The sequence below is a fragment of the Cygnus olor genome, chromosome 6 (assembly GCF_009769625.2).
Source record: "Cygnus olor isolate bCygOlo1 chromosome 6, bCygOlo1.pri.v2, whole genome shotgun sequence".
Taxonomy (NCBI): Eukaryota; Metazoa; Chordata; class Aves; order Anseriformes; family Anatidae; genus Cygnus; species Cygnus olor.
The window spans coordinates 8,756,382-8,778,424 of NC_049174.1; the positions used below are offsets into that span (position 1 = coordinate 8,756,382).

The following is a 22,043-nucleotide window of genomic DNA, read 5'->3' on the forward strand; positions in this document are numbered from 1 at the left end:
GCTCCCATTCCTACTCTGTCGGTGTTTGTGGAGCAATCGCGGATGACAATCCTCTTTTTGTTCCCTTTGTGTTCTGAGGGAGAAATTCACTTTTTTTCAGTATAAAATAGTTTTTGTCCAGCTACCTGTCACCTCTCTTGCTGCAGCAGTGGCAAACTAAACTTCTGCAGCTGCCCACAGTTGGACTTACTTTGCCCTAATGCCACCCTGCTACCATGACTACTGAGTAGGTGTTAAAGAAGCTGCATTTCAGCACACAGGCAGTTTACCCTGCTTGGCATCAGTAAAGAAACAAGTAGGGTTGTCTCCCTGGGATATTTTCCTCTCCAGCCTCTGACAATCCTGACTACTTCAACACAAATAAACATGGATTTCTGGACAGAAAGGTGACAAACTCTGCGTCTCCACTGCAAGAGGAAGGTTGCATCATTTAAAACTACTTCTTAAAACTCATTGTTTAAAGCTGCTTTTTGTTTCTGATGTAACTAAATGTTTGTGGTTATTGTGTTTATTATGACAAGAGATTTTCTGTGGGCAGGAAGATGCCTGTGTTACTCTGAGATGCTCCAGGTGACACACTTGTGCACGGCAGCATCCATGCTGAAGTTTAGCATTTAGACTGTTTTCTAACTGTCTAGAGACAACCCCATATTCATGGCAGTGAGAAGCAAACCTCAAACAGAAATGTGTCTTTGCCCTCTCTCCCCTGTCTAACTCCAACATCTTATTTTCTGGGTAAAATGCTGAAAGGTCTTAGCAAGGTAAGACAGTGGTATGCTTTGTGCATTAGTAGATTTAGTAGATCGATGAATTCATCTACATGCTCGCATGTTCATAAACGTAGCACAGTGAGAAACCAAACCACCTCTTCCCTTGCCTGTGACTGCCACATCCCAAACACGCCATCACCTACCCCAGAAAGCAGACCTACACAGTTGTGGGAAGTTAATAACATTTCATTTAATCGAGTCCTGTGCTCATACCTCTTCCACGGTTGTGTTTGAAATCCCATAGCAACCAAGGTGGAGATCACTCAAGCTGGTATCGAGGGCTCTGAGAAGCGCCTGGTAGGCCCCCGAGACTGTTGACTTGAAGGGGGGAAGCACGTACACGAGCTCCCCACCAATGTCCTCCTTGAGATAAGCCTCTGGAAGGTGGGACTGGATCAGGGAGGTCACTGCTGCGGTGTCACACTCCTCTATCATATTCTGAAAAAGAAGGAAAATGCTCTGGTCAATGAGAGGGCTGTGAGGTCAAGGACTGTGAGGTCAATATTCCTGCTGCAGGATTCAGCCCAAATTCTGTCCTGCAGTATAACCAGTGGGCAAACTTAATCCAGACAGGCAATATTTCAGTTTACACACTAAAAGGAGATGAAACTGGGTTTCTGGCATTTGAAGAAGACTGAAAGATGTGGCACAGAATCCCTGCCCCTCACTGTGCTGAGGAAGAGATGAGCTCTGGGGACTTTTTGGACTACACTGTGCCCATCTTGGTCCATGCAGAGCTCACCAAGCTCCCTCTGTCCACAAGCATACAGGGACTGGGACAGATTGACCATTTTGTACCAGCTAGAGGGTTTACAGTACGGACAAAAAGCCTAGCCACAAGGGAGAGTTGACACCTGAACTTGGCTGCCAGCACAATTACAACCTTTTTCCCCATGAAAAACAGGGCTTGCACATGGGTCCTTTTTCATTTTTTCTATCTATACTGCCAGCAATTTGGAAGAGGGGCTGATCTCTTACAGTATCTGTGTGTTATTCTGTGTGCTGGGGCTACCAACAGCACTGTAATAAAGGCTTTAAGAACAGAGTTCCTCCCTCCTTGCAAACAGCAGAACAAATATTTTGCCTCAGGCCAGGTACTATCCACAGGCCTTTCCCATCTCTTATCTCTGAACTCCAGAATTCACACTCTGCACCTGGCCTTGCCTTTAACCCTCACAGAGACCCTGTTCTTTTCCAACAAAGCAGAAAGCTGAAATTTCTGCTTGTTGAGGGTCGCAGGGCCTGGTATGATGTCCTCCCTGGCGGCTGGTTTGGAGATCCTCCCTCTGCTTCAAGGAACGTGCTCTGTCAGCATCTCTCCCTGAGACACAGCGTGCTCACATGCAGATCTTCAGGAGCTCTTTGGTGCCTCTCTCTGCATCCAACACAACCACTTTGGTACTGCTTCCATCCTCAGCTCCTGCCAACAGCATCCCTGAGCAAGCCTCAATGCTCACCTTCAGAGATGAAGCTGCTGAGAGCTCATGCTACATGTGGGCTCAAACACCAGGCATCTCTGCGTCTGCTCCCTGCAGTACCTGCCGTGGTGACTATGACCAAGGGACATGAAAGGGAGCCAGGGCCAGAAGGGAAGGGAGGGTAAAGAGGATTGCATTGCTCACCTGGGCACAGGAGGCTCAGATTCACACCTCTGCCTTGTCTGTTAGATCTGCAGCTAAGACTCCTATGTTTTGGGGAACTCTCCATATAGGCTGTCTTTCTGAAGGAAACTTATCTATAAAAGTGTGTGAATTCCAGCACAGGACAGACAGAGTGAGCCAGAGAGCACAGTGCACTGTGCCTTGTGTACCTCAGTGGCTGGAGCATATAAGAAAGTGTTCTTAATAGCAATCTACAGGCTGTAGTTACATGTTTACAAAGCCAGCATGTGCTTTAACCTGTGTGTCCAAAACCAAAAGTTTCAACCCAAAATGCATCCCATTTTCACCCTGCAATAAAACGGTCACATAAAGAATCCATTCCATGGAAGAGAAATTAGACTGAAATAACCATTCCATGGCAGAGATCTAAGACTAAGATGAACCTTCTGCAATGTGCTTCATTTCTGTGGGACACTGACTTGCCTCCTTCCTTCACGTCATACTGACTCAGTTTCCCACCCAAGATGTCTATCATAACATCACACATTTATCTTAAAATGAGGCTAAATTTGTAGGACTCTGACACAAACCTTCTTTTTTGTGAGTGTCAGGTGGTATCCATCACCAAACGTTTCCTTGAGGTAGAATGGAGACCCACAGCATCTGAGCCCCCCATGCTCCAGGAAGGCGATTCGGTCACTCAGTACTTCTGCTTCATCCAAGTGATGTGTTGAAAGAATGATGGTTCTGCCTGGGAAACAGAAAACTGATGTCAACCAACACAGAACAGACATACAGGATTACATAGGACAGGTGAAAGCTTCACTGAATGAGGGCACGCAGAGCATCAGGTGAAAAATCAACTGTGCTTTTTGGAAATTAATAATGAAACTGGATGAAAGACAACATTAGAGAGAAGTTGAAAGTTACTATCATAAGTTGTGTATTATCGTAAAGTTTATTTTCAAATGACATTGTGAACTTACAAGAAGAGCCTGGAATGCACCCAGAAGCTCTGCAAAGTCCCAGATCCCCACAGCTAGTTCTCTGTGGCCTCCAAAAACCGCTTCTCAAAGCCACTGATATCGTATTTCCAAGCGACACAAATCACTTTTGTGACTGAGCAGCATCTCATCTCATCACAGTACCTTTTTTATTCTTGGAGATAATTTCCCAAATACTCCTCCGAGAGCACGGATCCACCCCTGTGGTTGGTTCATCCAGGATTACCACCCTTGATCCACCCAGGAGAGCAATAGCTATAGACAACTTCCTCTTCATTCCCCCGGACAGGGAACCAGCTAGCTTATGACGATGGCTGTACAGTCCAGTCTCCTTCAAAGTCCTTCAAAACAAAGAAAAAACAACCCCCAGAGGTTGTCCTTCAGGCATCTTTTAAAAGCAGGGAATCTGAAAATACCCAAAAAACATAACTGCAAATGAAAAACTGCTCAAGTATGGACTGCTCTACTAAATGGTCACAGTGCACTGAGATGATTCATCCTATAGCTCAGCCACTGGGACTTTAATTTAAAAAATCTTTTTTTAGGATGTTTTCAAAGTTTCCATCTGACAAGCCAAGGTTAAAGGCTCAACCTCATCAACAGAGAACACCAAGATCCAAATTCCCTGGGATGTTCTGGCTGTTTCACTTCTCCGCAGAACCAATAAAGCCGACATCATCTTTCTGACTGGTTGATTAAATCCCTTTCTGGGGAAAATTGTAAAGAAGCAAGGACCAGACCCTTAGGCCGATAAATTCATCTCCAAAGAATTGCCAGAGAAGCTTGTGAACCCCCTGGAGAAAAGACGTTGTTTTCTTACAGCCCCAGATTTCAACACTCAATATCCTCCTCTAGGCAGACCAAGGCGTTATTTGAACTCCAGGCTGGGTCTGCAACTGTGCTCAAAACCATTCATTTGAGCTTTGTAGGGGCAATGGCACTACCACACAGTAATTTTCAGAGCCCTCTCACTCTTCCCCAACCCTGCTGGTTTTATACCTCTTAACTTCTTGGTAGAGCTCTTCTTTACTCCAGTGAGGGACTTTGATGTACCCATAGAGCAGCAGGTGCTCCTTCGTGGTGAGGTAGTTGAAGAGCACGTTGTGCTGCATGCACACACCCATGTTCTTCCTGATAACCTCCTGATCAGTCCTGATGTCTTTGTCATAGACAACAATAGTACCTGATGATGTAGGGAACAACCCAGTCAAAATAGATCTGAAAGGGAAAAATAAATTGTAAAGGAAGTTAAGTAGAAAGCCAGACATGATTTTTTTCCACATGGTCCTGTACCTATCATTACTTGCAAAGCTTCCCTCCATCACCACCGCACTCCTTGCAGCCAGAAATAACAGAACACAGCTTCTTCTGCTGCCTGCCATGCTTGGGCAGAGCAGTGGCCAATTAACATCAAAGAACATCCTCCTCCCTCTCTGTAGGATTGTGAGGGCAAGTACCAAGTTTGCGCATGGAACTCTGGCTACTTTTCACATATACTTTTATCTTCCTTGGTCTTCCCCTCTCCAACTCAGACCACAGTGTGTCCCGTACATCGATACTCATGAATGCCCTTCACTTCCCATTTAATCACTGGTAATTCAGGTAATGCAGTTACTCTTCATTCTTTGAGGTTTGTCTGCAGCATCCAGACAGCCTCATACTGCTAACCACATCAGAGATTGCAAACCACATCTTCATCATACTAACCACATCATGGCAGGGAAACCTGATTTCACTGCCATTATTAAGAAGGAATGGGAGAGGACTTCCAGGCAAGGCACCTCACAGAGGGCAGCACTTTCAACTAGTTCAAGCTAATAATACTACCTAGTAATGCTACCTACCTAACAGACCCGAGTCAAACACCTTCTGCTTGGAATAACTACTTACATAATATGGGTTGTTTTTAAAGCTGTCCTGCAGGGAGTAAAGGGAGAAGATGCATCTCAGACTGCCTTTCACCTTCCCCGTGTTGCTCCCTCTCCTGGGACTTTTAACCCTCATTAAAAAGGAGAGGAGAAGTAACTTGTGACCTTACTCGGGATTTCAAGCCTGCACTAAGTTTCAAGAAGCCATTATATTTTTCTGTACATCACCTTTGCCTACACTTCACAAAGAGGACATGAGATGAATTTCTAATAAGCTGAGATGAAGCACACATCTGTCTTACTGATTTTGGCTTTTCTGGGGCTTCTATTTATCAACTTAATGTTGCTTTCAGAGTGATGCATATATATATATCAGTGGAGAAATCAAGTTCTACAGGTTTGTTTTACTGCTTTTATCTAACAACTCAAACAATAATTTATAAATGGCAAGGCTAGAAAGGCTGGAAGGCCAATGTATTAACCTACTGCCATCCCAGCCCAGTCAACACATGAGTCTGTACAGCTGAAATATACCTTTATTAAGCTTTTGTGCTAATATCATTTCAACTTTGGCATGTGCAAAGCTACCCACAGCTTTCAGAGCAACCCAGCCCCAGGCACCAAAACCTCATGGAACAAAATGCTGCAACAGCCGCTGTGCTGTGTATTACAGTGATCCTACCAGACTAAAAAGCATATTCCTAAGCAGCAAAGGAGCTTTAATTCTAACAGATGAAGGGACAGCTGAGGTTGTCCAAGACCAAGATAAAACTGCAGGAGAGATCTGTCCTAATAAAGCATCTTATTCAGCTCCCCAACCCTGCACAGCCCCACTTGCTCTCTCATTCACCCTGCCATGCCCCACAGTATAAAACATCCCAACTTTAAAGAGCACATACATGGTCGTCGTTTTCCCAGCTCCATTGTGTCCCAGCAGGGAAGTTATATTCCCTTCGTAGAAGTTGAGGCTGAGGTTGTCCACTGCAGCTTTGGATCCATAAACCTTTGTTATGCCACGGAGGGAGACTCCCAAGGTCAGGTCAGTGGGCTCTGGCTCCAGGTGAGGAGGGGGGGCACCTACAACACCAAAGGGAAGGGGCAGAGGACAGTTACTTTTTTTCATCTTACAAATAAGCAGGGCTTTTTATAGCATAAAATACAGCAAAGGTAGGTGCCTTTCAACAAGGAATGTAGAGAACATTTCAGAGGATCTGAATCATTTTGAGCTCTTCCGGATTTCTCCTTTTCACTTCTGCAACTTCTTACAACTCCTGACAGTAAGTGTTAATCACTTCTGAAAGGTCTCATATTTAGACGTTTCAGAGCACCTAACATAATCTATACTAAGAAAGCACAGCAAAACTACTAAATTATTTTTGTTAGGTAGAATCAGCAAGCTTGTATGTGTGAGCTCACTACATTTTACAGGCTAAATATTTAAAGAAACAAACAAAGCAGCACATATCCCTTTTGACAAGTGGAAACTTCTTTTTGCTTGCACAAACAAAAGTGTGTTTTTCTACGCAGAGCATTGTAGGGTGAGGTATATGCATCTAAGGTATCTGCCAAACCACAGTATACACAAATATGAATGTGAATATCAGTAGTGGATTTCCATATCAAATAGGAAGAAAAAGGAAAATTTAAAAGCCAAATTTCCATTCAGGTAAGCAACAGTTTCCATTTTTTTCTGTGCTACAAAATAAGGATTAACACAGAAATGCGCTTTCTGAGAGCAGTGCCCCTTTACAAATTCCACTTTGTTTACTTGAAGTGTAAGTTGGCACTGCTAGCCCATGTAGAATTCACATACATATCTTATTGTTGAGGGGAGTTTCTTTCCTTAGCATCAGCTTGCTGAAGAAGAGGCCTCTTTGTTTCTCACTCCAGAAGGGGAGGTAACTGTTGTATTCGAGCCAGTAAGATGGAAGGAACGGGAAATACCAGGGAGCAGCCATGCCATATCGTCCTGCAAGAAGAAAAAGAAACTCATCCAGGTATCTGCAGAAAGCACCACTATTAGATTGCACTCAAAATAACAAAAAATGAACTCCGTAGAGATCTCTCCTCTCTTGATGTGCTTCATGTACTACTGATACTTGGTAGAGGATTTTCCCTTAATTGGCACAATAGGAAGCATTTGCTAATTTGTTATTCTGAGTAACTTCATAGCCGGAGGGTTGGAGTACTTTACATTTTTCCACTGGGTAGATTTCTGTGTGCCAGTGGACTGCTTCATTAGGTGGGGAAGAAAAGCAAAAGACAAATGTACTGGCTCTTGCCCAAGGCAGGAATTACTTTTTGAAATCGAATGATATAAGTAACGCAACCCATAATCACTCAGCTGACAAATGCTGGCTAACATGCTCTGTTCTCATTTTCACCAACCAGACAGCAAACATACCCTCCTGTGTCCTTGGCTTCAGCTTCCTTATGGGTTTCACCTACCCACACGATATGCAGAAGAACCCTATTTTTCCCTCTGTCTTGTCCCAGTTTCATTAATACTCAGACATCCACCACTTAAGTCATGGGCCCTTTGGTCTAGGAACAGAAATATCCTGTGCGGGCAGACTGGAATCAGCCAGTGTTGTATTCATTGTTTTCCAAAGGAAATGGTACAGCAGCAACCTCAATGCAACATATCCTTACCTGGGAATACATTCCTTATATACCACCCCAGGATGAAGTAAATGAAGGAGTCTATCAGAATGAGCCAGCACATCCAGCCAAAGGAGGTGTTGTCTCCAATCATTGGGGATTTATACATGTTGTCCCACTGCAGACCTGCAGAAAGGAATTTAGAAATACAACAGAATCCATATTAGTTAATGAAACATCACATCCATGGGAACTCAAATACTAGTTTTTTGTACAATAAACGTACCTATGCCCTGTGCCTCGTAGCGAGCAATGTATTGACTTGCATAACTGAACGCAGTTGGGGACAACAGGCTCTGAGGAATAAACAAAATTGAAAACAAACAATTTTTGAATTAGTCTCAAAGAGAAATCAAGTCAGACAACCAATCAGGTACCTCACTGACTTGGTACAACAGCTAGAAAAATGAGGGAGATTTTTTCCAACAGTCACAAAGAGCAGTGGATGAGGCTTATGATGGACAGTGCTTCTGTGATGGTCTGTAATAACTCCTTACAGACTTCCCTCCTTTTGCTTCTACTCCCAGTACCCAACTTAATCCCTCATTCAGGGCTTTAATTTAGGCTTTTGAAATAAAGTTGTGATTGAAAATTACCTGAGGGGGCTAATAATTTTACCACTTGAATTAACAGGTGTCCTTTCTCAAATTTGGTGGACTCAAAGAAAACAAGTACAGCTTCTGGAACCTAATACCTATTTATTTCTACCCTTGGTAAGAGACATGGCTTTATGTCTCTTTCCGTGACTATGAATTTGAAATACATACAACTAAAGGACAAGCAGAGCCAGCCCTCCTTCACAGTCCTGAAACCTAAATTCCTTACTGACCAGCCTTGCTGCTCGTGGTGGCTGAAGGTAACCCATTTTTGCCTTGCAATTTGCGAGGGTTCACACTACTCTGATTCAGTGGGCAGGTGGTAACTCCCTAAAATGGCACAAGTATTGTGTTCAGTCCTAGAACACCACTAATTCCAGGCCTCCCTGAACCAGGCCATGGCCAGCTCTCCTGTTACGTGCTGTCATACCTGTCAACACCCACTGATGGAATTTAGAAAGGAATTTAGAATTTAGAATTCATGTATAATTGTGACACAAGCCTTAATAACAACTGAAGTGTACTGAAGGCGAATGCCTGCTTCCACACACATAATCCCTGTTACTGAAAAGCAGAACTTACCAGTAGGCTCTTCACTGAGAAGCTCAAGTGATTTTCAATGACAAGCAACACAATGAAGGGGAAGAAGGTGAGGATGTACACGAGACTGCCCACCAACGCTGCTATGTTGGTGTTGTTGAAGAAAACGCTGATGAAGTAGCTCATGGCTATGATGGACAGGCTGTAGTCCATGAGGTACAGGAACAAGAGTGATGTGTTTGTTTTGGGAAGGATGTCACCCACTTTTAGGATAACAATGAGGAAGGTGACAGTGATTAGAAGGAAGATGGCACATTCTATGAACCAGGCGATAAAATGGCTGCTTGCATTAACACCCATCATTTTCATGTACTACAGAGAGAAGGGTTAAAAAGAAAAAAAAAAGAAAGAATTACAAATGGCAAATGTTTATTAAGAGATTTTTTTTTCAGTGATAATAGGGCACACAAACAAAATATGCTCTTTCCTACTTTGGCATACTGCTCTGTTGATAACTAGGGAGAAACCATGCTCCCACATTTCTGGAATGCCCTGGGTTTGCAAAGCAGTCCATTGCAAACGAACAGCAGGGGCAGGATCTGCAAGCATCATGTGCCGCAACACGCAAGTTGCAAAGCAGCTGCTGGCATTACGTTTGTAACCTTTCTAAAGTATTTTGGTTATTTTTTTTTTTAAATAATGCTATTTGACTCGGTGGCTTGAACATAAAAACTCTTAGGTCCCTTTGAAACTAAGCCATTTCACACACATCCCCAAGGCAATACATAAGAGATAACTTAGCATGGTTATACAGAAGTGATGTTAATTTATATTAGCTGATGATCAAGGCCACAAGACCTATAGAACTGTAAATTTGTATTGCTGAACCCAAAAGAAATGACCAATGCTGTTGTCTTGTTGTTGATAACACACCTAAACAGAAAACTGACACCCTAGGTCTTAGAGACAACGGAAGTGGGTTCCCAAAACTATACTGGGAACTAATGGGGCCGTCAACTAGCTATTGGGGTTCAGTCATTGTCTGTCTCATTGGAGTTCATAAGGTGCCCTTTCTTAGAAAGGCTTTTTGGTGAATTAATATATTTCCATGGTACCAGATAAAAACCAAATCTGCCTAAGCTTTTGTTGTTTGCTGAAGCTTAGCTTTACAAAAAGTTCTTTGCTGTTCATCTGTTGCCTGTGCTCATACTGAAAACCCAAGTTACTGCAGTAAATTCCCTATGTTTCAATGTCATTTCTTTTCTTATAGGCAACCTGAAGGAAGGACTTCATTTCAGAGGAGCTGATGTAAAATGTAGCACCCTCTGAATTATTAAGTATAATAACTTCAAGGATAGGAAGAAAGTCCCTTTGTGTCTTTGTTCCCAGTAGGTACGACTCAAACTCAATTTTCAGGGAGCTTTAAATCTTCAGAAAACTTGTAATTTTGTGAGGTCCCCATGTTTCCAGTGTTCAGCATGGCAAAGCAATATTCTCACCACTTCAAGGGCAAATGCCCTGCACTTCTACATTCTTGTGCTTGGTTACAATGTCAGAATTCAAACACTGCAGGCCAGACAATAGGTATATGGAATATTATTTTCCTTAATGCTTGTTTTGCTCCATTTAATGTTGCACATGGGACCTACAACTCACTAATAAGGAAAATCTGTTTATAATTTTACATGCCCCAGAAAGTTTCAGTGTACCTCATAAAGCCTCAGATCTTTCTCCTGAACAAGTGTTTTAACAAAATCAGCTATAAACAGCACCCAGGCAGCCATCAGAGCAAATGGAAGAGAGTAGGTCACGCTGGTTAAGAACCTGTAAAAGGCAAATGCAGGCTTTAGCTGAATACAAAATGTTCTGGGGATTAAAGCTTTATACAGAATATATTTCTCAGAATAATACTTTGGCACAGGAAAAGACATGCTTATATTTCAAAATGTGAAGTATAATTAATAATTACAACAACAACAAAAAAAGGCTATTTTTCCATTGCATTGGATTTTCTATTCATGAAACTCCTGGCTGTTCAAAAAAAAAAAAAAGTTTATTAAATCACACAGGGATTTCCAGCCAGGTTCTGGAAGCAGTTTTGCTCAGCAGCACCACTGGCATGAGCAGAAGAAACCACCATTGGCAGTGGCATCTCCTGGCTCTCTGGTGGGGTGCATCCAACCTGGAAACACCCCGTCAGCCAGCCCTTCTGTCAATAAATATAATGGCCAAATTTTGTTATCTGGCCATATTTCCTGGTGCTTGAGGTTGGATATCAGTGCTTGCCCTCAGAGTGTCTGTCCAGCTGCCCCACAGGATGGGTATTACAGATCCAGGTCTGCAACGTGGGCTTCGCAATTCTTGGTTCTTCCTCCTTACAACCTTCCTCCCATGCCAAGTGTGCACTGAGAAAAGACACAACAATGGCCCAAAGTACAATTCTCATTTTGTGATGGAAAGTAAGTTTTTACAGTGGGAGATTGGGAGATTCAATTCATCGTATCTAAAGGGCTTATGTTTTCCTCCCTTATTTTTAAAACTGGCTTTAAAAAAAAAAATCAGTATTATTCCTGGGAAAAGTTCAATCCACAATAGCAATTTTTTTTTAATTTACTTTTTTTTTAAATTACATTTTTGAATTGTAATGCCCCAAATTTCCCCAAACCAGCGCTTTTAGGAAATGCTTCCATGCAAATGAAGTCATATTTATAATGAACGATGAAAAGGCATTTTGGTAGCTTTACCAATTTTTTGCCACCTTTTTTTTTTTTTTTTATCACCACCTTGTGCATTATCTCTAGGCTATAAAAAAATCAGTATTTCCGATACTTTCTTTGTAGTAGTACATATGTTCCTCCTATTTCTCTCCAGGACGGTAACTATGTGCTAAGAATCGATAAACAGCCATTTTATGATGACTTCTACTGGATGCAAATCCAAAACCTTTAGGTAGTTTAATAACTGAGCAAACTCATGGCCCTCTGAATCCAGGGTGGAGAGGGAAACCCAAAGGCAAGCTGTTTTTTCAGCAGCCCAAGAACAAGCAAAGAAACAGATAACACTGTAGTAAGTGCCCGCAGCAGCCAGTTAATCATTGTGCAAAACTATCTCACAGCAATAATCCACGTTTGCTGCAAGAAGTTGAGGCTTGGTTTGAATGTTCCCTGCCTGCATACTGGCAGGCACTTTGCATGCATTTACCCTAAGGAGGGATGGTAAGTTCCCAGCTCGCAGACGACAGGCTGACACAGGAGGTTAGGGGCTCTGCTATAGCTCCTAGGTCATCTTTTAGCTCATGCAGTCGAGATGCAGAACTCCAAAGTTCAGTTTGTAAACTTGGTCCACAGGAGACCCTCGTGTTTGTGTGAATTGCCTGCCCAACCTACCAATATTACCTGCTGAACATCCTTCAGTGCTTTCTGAGCGACACGAAATCCCTTCCCTGTGTGTTTTCCACTCAGCTTGGCCACCAGCTGTGGACAGGGGAATAACTTTGAGGATGTACCATGTTGCCAGCTTCCCAATGCCGACCAAAATTGCCTTGCCAGAGGGGCAGGTCCTCAGCTGTGAGAAATTGGCTTCTCTCTATTGCATTTGGCAGAGAGATGGTTTATATTAGCTGCAGATCTGGCTCAAGACGAATGGAAAGGAAGGCGATCCAAAACTTTTTGATCTACTTTACCATTCAGAACTTATTCTGGTCCGCACACGGTTCATGCTGCACTGCTCTGTATAACAGGCTGTTAACCCTGACAACTCGGCACATCAAAAGCTTTTCTCTCCTCCCTCATTACTGCGGCGATGAATGGTACAATTTCATCTTCCCTCTTACCCTTCTTAAAGCATCTGTGAGAGAGGCACCTGGATTGAGAACTATTCACTGTACGCTGAATGTTAGCCGGAATCAGTGGAATGAATAACAAATAGCACAGCTGGATGGCAATCTGTAGGAACAAAGCTCATAAATCTAGGGGCTCTTTTTGCCCAATAAATACGTTTTCTAAGTTCTGCCGCACTGTCTGCACGTAAACACCTGCAGAACAAGCCAACACTCCTATTTAACCCAAGTCCTGCCGACCCATGACTCAGCTCCACCTTTTGAAGTAAAACAAGCACAGCAAATTTTACCTGCTGTAAAACCTGTAGTTACCATGACAATTCAGGTACATACAGAGCACCGAAAGCAAAAGATTGGGCAAACTAAACAGAGGCCATTTATGCTAGGGTCCAAAATCTCCCCTTTTGTTCAGACCCTTGAAAAATCACAACACAAAATCATTTCTACCCCATGTGAAGAGGTGTTAAGGAGACCAGCACAGCTGGTGAAGCCGACTCCACCAGTCAGACAAGAAGAGCTTACACAAACCAGGAAGATAAAAGTCCCACAAACTTACATATCCTTATTGTAGCAGGGGTAAGGCATGGCCTGGACTTGAACAGCTATTTCCTCCAGCTTCTTGCCAGTCTGTAACTGAATGATGGCTCTTTCAATGCTGTCCTGGATATAGATAAATGCCCGGCTGTAGATCTGGCTCTGCGAGGTGGAGTTGTGTGGTCCCACAGTCCAGATGCGCTCCCTTATCCTGTTGGTCGTTTGTGTAATCCTGCTGCTCATCCTGATGGTGTAGTTGAGCACAGGAGGGAGGGCCAATGCCCCACCGACGGGGCTGCTCCAGCTTGAAGGCAGCTTGAAAATGATACCTTGGAACAGAAAGGGAAGGGTTTTCCTTCAGTCAGGGTTGATAGCATGGGAACAGTACACACATATGTAGGAACTCCTCATTTTTATAAGCCTTTTCTACATTACAGTCCATCATTTCATTTCTTTGCTGCACAAATAATGCTCAGATGGGCAGGCTGCTTATGGTCACTATCAAGAGTTTGGAAGTGGAAAGCAAACATCACTGCAGCTCCTCCTAGCTTCCAAATGTGACCGATGATTCCAGGTGCTAAATACACCCCAAAGGCTTCAAGTCTTCTTCCACTGAGTATTTAAAAATTAAAGGCTCTCAGAATAACCAGCTGTGTTTGGAAAAATCTTGCTGTTAATACAGACTGTCACAGATCTAGCGGGTATGTCTCTTAGCACATGCATCTCTCGTGAACATGCCCAAATGTACTCCGTCACCAGAGCTCACGTAGTGATGCTGTAACACAAACCTCAGGAGTGTGGCATTGACAATGGTTCATGGACATATTTTTGTGCACACAGAAACTCCTGCATAGCTGAAAAATATCTGGGAATATAAAAGCTTTGCAAATTTCTGTTAGGAAATGGAATACCAGAAACAGTTTGACAGACAGGAGTTTTTTTCTCTTTAAAATGTCTATTTGATATATAGGCCATTACCATGTTTTTTCTCTCCAGAATACTTTGGCTGATTATTCCGTATATGAAACATGCAATGGAAAGGAAGGCAAACATAGAGGAAACTCCTTTTATGGGATTAGACAAGTATTATTGGGGCCTGAAGTACAAAGAATAGAAAAAGTTTCTATCTACACCTAAATTATGAGGAACAAGACCCAACAGGTCATGGAACTTATGAGTTAATCCTAATTAAGGAGACATTGTGCATTCTTGAAGAATTAAGACATGTTTGTATCATTCAAATGGATAAGTTTTTATTCCCCGCTTTCCTCCCTACGGTCTGATCTGAAGCTGCAATCCAATCCCACAAATGTAAAAGGTGTGACTGAGAAGACCCATTATAATAATGAAGTGCTGGACCGGAACATCCCAAGATCTTTATTATCTTCTAATAAATTGAACTATATCATATTTTTTTCAATCAAAGCATCTTTTCTCTCTGGAGGCCTGAGAGAAGGAAACTCTGGCATGAAGATCTCCTAAGGGCAGCAAAACTTATTTCAATTAACCAAGAGAAAACACCAGATGACCAAAGGCTTTCTTTTTAAAGACGACAGAGGTACAAGAAAAGAGAACATATAAACAGGATGGTGTAAAACACTGCCATAAGGAGGTCTGAATGTGCAGGACCCATAGCTCTAGGTGAAAATCGATGGCTGTGCTGTGGAAGCTGTGACCACAACAGTCACTGGTGGAAAGCCAACCCGTGTAGGCTGGACTCCCATCCTGTACCAGGCTAACTTCAACTGACAGCAGTACTTGAGACTCTGTTACATACTTGCAAAAAGTTCATTCTTTAGAAAGAGCTCTTTAGCCATCCTTTCCAATTCTTCTAAGCTTTTGACTGCCCGAATGCGATTAAATGAGATGCAGGAAGACACATTTACAGCAAGAGTAGCTAATGTGTTCAACTGATCGACAATGTCAGAGTTGTTCTGTAACTCCAGCCGAATGTCATCTGTAAAACAAACAAACAAACAAAAAAAAACCAGTAGCATCAGTACATATAGCAAAAAAATAAAAATAAAAATCCATCAAACCATTCTGCTATTTATACCAACAATGACACCAGAAAGGAAGAAAAGACATCATACTAAACACAAAGTGTAAAACACATTTCTGCACTTCGCAGTGCAACGAAGGCATGTTGTTGACCCAATTTTTATGTTAATCATTTGTAATATGTTCGTGAGCTTGCCTTTGGGAGGATGCCAGCGCTGTGATGTGACAGCCATCCCAAATCAGAAGTTGCCACTAACCTGCTGGGTTTCTAGACTTGCATGTGATGCTCACCATTCATTCCACATCTCATGGTTTTTGATGTAATCAACACGTCTGCTGAGCTGCTGTCTCAGGGGAGAATGGGCTCTATCCAAGCACATCAAGAAAAGTTATGTCTGTTGTGCTGATGTGTGTACTAAACCTGATAATGAAGTTTAATAACGATGCTGCTGTTGCCTGGCTGTTTTAAAAGGTGACTGCATAATGTGGTGTAACTAATATGGAACAGCTGCTGCAGGCATGATGATTTTATGGGGAGTTCAGACAGGAGATGCTACTCATGAAATAGCACAGGGGTCATCACGAACAGCGTGTTCACATCATTCAGACTTTAACAGACTAAAACCACTCTTGGCTTACGATAACTTTCGCTGGCATAAACCAGATATACGTTGAGATGTATGCACGCACCGAAAATGTGCATAGGGGCAATAAGACCAGCTTGGAGGGGGGCTACAATCACCATACTGCACACTAAGAAGGGATACAACCACCAGTGCTGTTAGCTGATGATTACCACTGTGCAGATCAGCACCTCTCACCTTGAAGGACTATGCAAGACCATCAGGGAACAGCAAATGCCATCAGGGCATCTTTTGTAATGATGCCTCTGGCTTCACCAGCCTGTGCTCCTTTATTGGGTCCTTTCCTTTTTTGCTCCAGAAAACTTTCAAGCTGAACACTAATGCAATGTGAGTGAGCTCTCCACATTTCCCATCTGAATCCCAGGTAGCTCGTTTGAAGTGATAATTATGGCTAAATAGTGTCCTCCAGTGGCCACAATCAGCTGCAGAGATTCCCATCCTACTATTCCTTCAGCACTCATGAGAAACATCTCTTCGTACGAGCCCTTTGCTTTCTAAGAGTCTTTTCCCACAGACAGACTTCAAGAGTTTTGAATCATGGCTGAGATTGCCTCACACTAAAGCGTCTAATACTGGCCACGGAAGAGCAGAACTGGAGAATGACTGAAGTTTGGTGACTCTGCAGCTTCCGGACCTGAAGTACAAGTAGGAGGGCAGCACATATGGAACAACTTACCCAGCTCATTTATTTGACTCAGCAGTTCAACTGCATCCAAATCCACCATCAGCTTGATAAAAACCTGCACAAAAGGATTCTGCAGGGCATTCTGTCAACAAGCAAAGAGAAAAAGCATTAGTTTGATCACAAACCCCGCGACCTTATTTAGCGTATTGCTAAAATACAACAGACCAGCTGCCTTCATTAATGTTTGTTCAACCCTCTCCTACTCCTTTCTTGACCTTCCATTCTTCATTCTCTGTTTCAGGATGGGGAAATGTCAGCAATGAAAAAAAGAAAACTAACGTTACTTGGAGTCAACAGAAGATGCCTTTTGACTCTCCACCAGGCACTAGACTCCCATGGAAAAATCTTGGATACTCTTTGTTTAACCTGAGGCTTAAAAGTGCAGTAAATTTCACTTCCGTCTGTTCAAGTCCTGTGAACGCAGCCAGCACACAATGGGTAGGGTCCAAAATTTAGCTGGAGATTGGCTGTCGGATTTTTATTTGGCTGAATAGTTCATTGTTCCACCAGCAAGTGCAGTCAGCAGAGAATATTTCATTTCACTTCTGCATAATCCACTCTGGATTTTCTCTCTGTACTATAGAAATTACAATGATTTTCAGCCACTGAAATTATCTTTGAATGCTTTAGGGTTCCAGAGATCTCATTTTCATAGTTTTTAAGAAAAGGAGACAATTTCTACTGTAGCAAATGTGAAGCAAGTATGCGAAGCATTGCAGCCTACTGCTTTCTGCAGCCAACCAAGGCTAGGCTCCTTAGGAGGGGAAAAAGAAATTTTATTTACATTCAGTGAGGTACAAAGATATCTCCTAGCTCTTATGTGTGTACCAAAGCTACATGTTTATTATAGATACTGTTTCATTTTCTGAAAAAGTCATTTCTTGCCTGGTCTTGGCTGGCTGGATCACTCCATCGAGCAGAAAGTTAATTTACAAACTGAAGAGCATTCCCTGCTCATCTTAGCCCTCCAGCAGCCCTCAGCATGGCCAGTGTCAGGGAGCATACTACAGACATATTTCAGAAAGAGGATTTGCATGGAAAGGTGTGCCAGCAGTATTTCTGTTAGGGGAACAGGCCGAAAGGCACAGAAGCTGTGAAGCCAAGGGCAGAAGCCTGAGCTCAGGTGTCCCCGAGGTCACTCCAACCCCAATTTATTTCAGCGAAGAAACCCATCCTCCCTCCTGTGAGAGAGACAGGGCAGGGTAAGATCTCATACCTTGATCATTGGAACTGTCTCATTTAACTTAGTCAGTGAATTCATGATGGCAGGAGACTTGTCCAGCCATTCCTGAGACTTCAGGGCTAGATCAGCCATCTGCTTTAAGGTGGCATTAGACTATAAAAAAAGCACACAACAACATATAAGGATCCACTTACTAATTACCTGAAAGCTTTTAAAAAATAAGTAAAGAAAACTGCTAAGACTAAATTAGGTTTCTTTAGGGTTTTCCTTAGCACCTTGTCACTGTCTGGCAAAATGCCCCTTTAAGTAATTACTTAAAAATATGGCCTCATAGCTGACATTTGGAGCATGCCTTGGGTGTCAGCTTTCCTTCTATCAGTGGCCTGCTTGCCAGATGTAGTGGTGAGCATTTGTCCTGGAAGATATCTCTGTTACTTGCTGAAAATATGGAGGTGAAACTTCATAAATTGAAAGCCTTAAAATAATTGTACTATTGAAAGTAGAACAACATGATTTTTTTTTGGAGGTAACATTCATTTCAAGATGAAAGATGACTCATATGACCAGCAATAGAGTTATGAAAAAAATCTGACTAATATTGCAAACAGACAGAAAACAGACTTCTGCTTCCCAAATAAACCAGTCCGTGCTAGACACAAATTAAAATCCTTTTGAGTGGGCATATCCTGATGTACTGTAAACAGAGCCATACCTTTCCCATGATTGCTCGAGTTTCTGGGGTATCTGGAGTATAAAGGATCTTCCCAAACACCATTGGTTTTAGAAAAGACCAAATTAAAGCTCCAGTTGGGGTCTTGACCAGATCCAGGTAAAAGGACAAACAAAATGGTGCTGTAAGCGCAGAAAAACAGATGAGTTGCACAGAGCACAAGTAGACCAGACATGAGAAAGCTTGGTCTGATTTGTTGCTGTGTCCAGCAAATGACTTCAGGGCTCTCTTTGCTGACTGATAATAATGGGTTTGACAAAAGCAATCCACCCCCAAAATCTCCTGTTGCTGAACTCAAGGCATCAAGAGTCTCCTCGTTCAAGCCAGGATTCTGTGCCTGAAGGTTAAATGCAGTTTTGTGAACTCAGAGGAGCTAATAATGTCAGCGCAGTCAGAAAAACTACGTATCAAGAAAAAGCAGTGACCTGTCAAGTCCTAGAACCATCCCATCAACAACTGGGAAATAGCACAGTATCAAGCACTGCTGGGCTATGCTGGCTGTTCGTCTTTTAACATTTATGAAAATAAGCCACCGATAATTTGGGTGGAGCAGATCTTCAACTAACATAAATCACGAGCCCTCCGGAGACATCAAGCTCAGTGATGGATCTCTCTAAACATTAGAGTTTGGCTTTGAAATGTATTTGACTTACAGAAAAGTCAGACTTACTGGAATCATGAGGAATCCCGTATTTCCTCATCATCTGTTGGACATGGGCATCCTCTACAGAAGAACTGTTTCTTACAGGGTCTCCAAAATCAGGAAGCAAGGACTCAAAAAACAAGGGTGTGATATCCTGGTTGCAGAGAACTTTTGACATGGATTTAAATGTGCCACGCGTTATCTTAAAGTCATTTGATTTAAATAATGCCTGTAGAAGAGGAAAAAAAAACGCCCAAACAAATAAATCCTGCCTGTTAAAAACATCCTATTCTGGAGAGGAAAAAGAGGTAATAGAAGGAAAGGATTAAACATTCTTATACTGATTTCTTGGAAGAAGTTTATCTCTACAAAATGAGGGGCTTTTGCCGGAAATCAAGATTTTATGGCTAATGTCATTTCAAGGCATGAGACCCAATGTGAGAATCACCTACAACACGTGCAACAAGGGTGCCTGGTGCCATATATACAAGACTATGGAATAGAAAGGGATGGGATCCAGTGGTGGATGTTAGTGCAACCCAAAGTTACTGCAGCTGTTGCAACAGGACTGGGTTTGTACTGAATGTTTTGGGTAGCCTTGAGGCTACAAGCATGATCTAATGCACACCAAAGCTGGAGTGAATTTTTGCTGCTCACTTAAATGGTTTTGAATAGCCTTCAGTGGGCAGTTCTCCAGCTGTTTTCACACACTGACCACTTCCAGTGCATCTGTGTATTTTGTTGGAAGTCTATTCCCCTTCAAGAGGGTTGTTCATCCCTTGCACTTCTGTTCCTAGTGTCGCCCCCCCCTCCAACCACACTGGACACCAGGCTGTCTCAGTGCTCCAAATCTAAGCACTCCCATTCAGGCAACATGTCAGTTTGACAGAGATTAGTTTTATGGCATCACTGTTTTAAAAGAGAAACAGTAAGCCAAGATTGAATGCACCTTCAGCTTCTACAATAAAAAATTCCTATGAAAACTGGTGCAATGGTGTTTTACCTCCCAAGCATATGCAGACTACACATACCTTACTCAGTGACATCCTTCTAGACTGGCGGAGCTTTTTCAGTGAATGAATAGCTTGCAACAGTGGATCAACGTCAGACTCAACCTGGTGTCTGTAATATTTCATCTTTGTCAGAATGCCTAACATCTTGTCCACAGGTTTCTGAAGTTCCTTAGGGAATAACATCTGCAAGAGGCAGGAAGGAAATCAATTATGATTAGCAGGAATCTGTGTGCATGTGTATGCACGCACCCATGATCTTCTCTTAATCCCAAAATGGAGACTGTGGGATGTTCAATACTGTTAGGGGGTTTAGGGAGCACATGTCCCATGGGAACTGAATGAGATTAGCATTCCTAAATCCACAAATGGTTTTGCAACCCCCTCCCGTGACTATTACATATTCTAAAAGGTGCATGTTTCCAAATACCTACAGCTGGGAAATGTGCTAGATGTTGGCTGGGATATAATTTGAGAGGTGGCCTTTCATACAACAGAGACATCAAACACTACAGGTGAATTTTGACCTAAGACAAATTAATTGGCATTCTCATTTAGTAACTTCTGTTCCACTCAGGATCATTTCTAACCTGCTTTGGCAGGGGGGTTGGACCCAATGATCTTTCGAGGTCCCTTCCAACCCCTTCAATTCTGTGATTCTGTGATTTCTGTAGTGTTTTAAAATGTGTATTCAATCCACACTTCTCAGTGAACAGTATTTTGACTTGCTGTTTATATACATGTATGTGGGGGATATTTGAATCGTTTAATAACTTGGCAGTGACAACTAGATTGGGAAAATATATTTCACAGGATGTTTTTCAGGGCTTCCATTTTCAAGGGATAGAAAAAATTTAGCCTGGTGTCTTGTTTTTGGGAATCCTGAACTCAGCTGGGAATGTTCAAGAGGCTGTGACAGCACATAAACAATACTAGCAGATAGGGAGGCATTCGGAGCAGCTCTAGTGCCTCTAAATGAGGTTTGCGGGTTTACACCAGCTGGGATCTTCATTTATATCTACACTGTCACAGCATGGATACGCAATAAAAATTACTGCATGAGAAAAGCCTGATCTTTGGCTTGTGTAAATCAGCATTGCTCCTGGCCACTGCAATGATATTTTATGACCTTTCAGCCACTACATGCAGCAAAGACTATAGAAAGCACTCTACAAATCCAGCACTAACCTTGTATAAGAAATTATAAACGTCTAAGTGTTGTAACAGGGTGACCCCCAGGATGTACATCTCACGAGTCCTCTCTGACACAGAGAGATTGCAGAACTCCTCTGCTACGGTTTGCAGCTGTGGGTCGGAAGGACGGGTGCTACAGGACTCCAGCTGGAGGATCTGAGAAATGAGCTGTGTTTGCAGAAAGGAAGAAAAGATTTGTCAAGGAGTAGACTGCTCACTCCAGTATGCATGGTTTAATCTTGCCTTGCTGCTGTTCTTTCCACAATGTCATATTTCAGCCCTGAGAACCAGAATATGCCTACCTACTACTCCCACTCCAAGGGACAAATCCTAAAGATTGTGTTTTACTGCCTAGCTTGCAGAGCAGTAAAAGCTTTTGTGGCTTCAGTTTCCCATTGACTGATGCATGTGAAGACTAAAAAAGACTGTGCTCTTCGGGGTTCACTCCAGACAAGACGGTTGGGAAGGGGAAAAGCATCTGGAGCTCTGCTTGCACAGGAGGCTGAAGAAGGCAAGCTCATCTCTCCTTATGGGAGGCTAT

General features: G+C 42.6%; 1 protein-coding gene and 1 long non-coding RNA gene across 2 annotated transcripts in view; one reads left to right on the plus strand and one right to left on the minus strand.

Moving 5' to 3' along the window:
* Positions 1–22,043, minus strand: part of ABCA12 (ATP binding cassette subfamily A member 12) — an 85,324-nt gene that overhangs the window by 26,131 nt on the left and 37,150 nt on the right. Inside the window, exons 16-33 of the mRNA XM_040560783.1 lie at positions 21,497–21,670; positions 20,330–20,494; positions 19,326–19,527; positions 18,638–18,777; positions 17,959–18,078; positions 16,734–16,824; positions 15,190–15,369; positions 13,435–13,741; positions 10,750–10,864; positions 9,083–9,412; positions 8,131–8,200; positions 7,896–8,030; positions 7,057–7,212; positions 6,143–6,320; positions 4,375–4,593; positions 3,520–3,716; positions 2,962–3,122; positions 984–1,208 (exon numbers count right to left, since the gene is read on the minus strand). Coding sequence (XP_040416717.1) covers positions 984–1,208; positions 2,962–3,122; positions 3,520–3,716; positions 4,375–4,593; positions 6,143–6,320; positions 7,057–7,212; positions 7,896–8,030; positions 8,131–8,200; positions 9,083–9,412; positions 10,750–10,864; positions 13,435–13,741; positions 15,190–15,369; positions 16,734–16,824; positions 17,959–18,078; positions 18,638–18,777; positions 19,326–19,527; positions 20,330–20,494; positions 21,497–21,670 — 3,165 coding nt within the window. The remainder of the gene's footprint in view (positions 1–983; positions 1,209–2,961; positions 3,123–3,519; positions 3,717–4,374; positions 4,594–6,142; positions 6,321–7,056; positions 7,213–7,895; positions 8,031–8,130; positions 8,201–9,082; positions 9,413–10,749; positions 10,865–13,434; positions 13,742–15,189; positions 15,370–16,733; positions 16,825–17,958; positions 18,079–18,637; positions 18,778–19,325; positions 19,528–20,329; positions 20,495–21,496; positions 21,671–22,043) is intronic.
* On the plus strand, positions 9,000–17,121 carry LOC121071908. Its single transcript, XR_005820849.1, has 3 exons — positions 9,000–9,149; positions 10,311–10,432; positions 16,984–17,121. It is a non-coding gene; the product is annotated as an uncharacterized LOC121071908 (long non-coding RNA).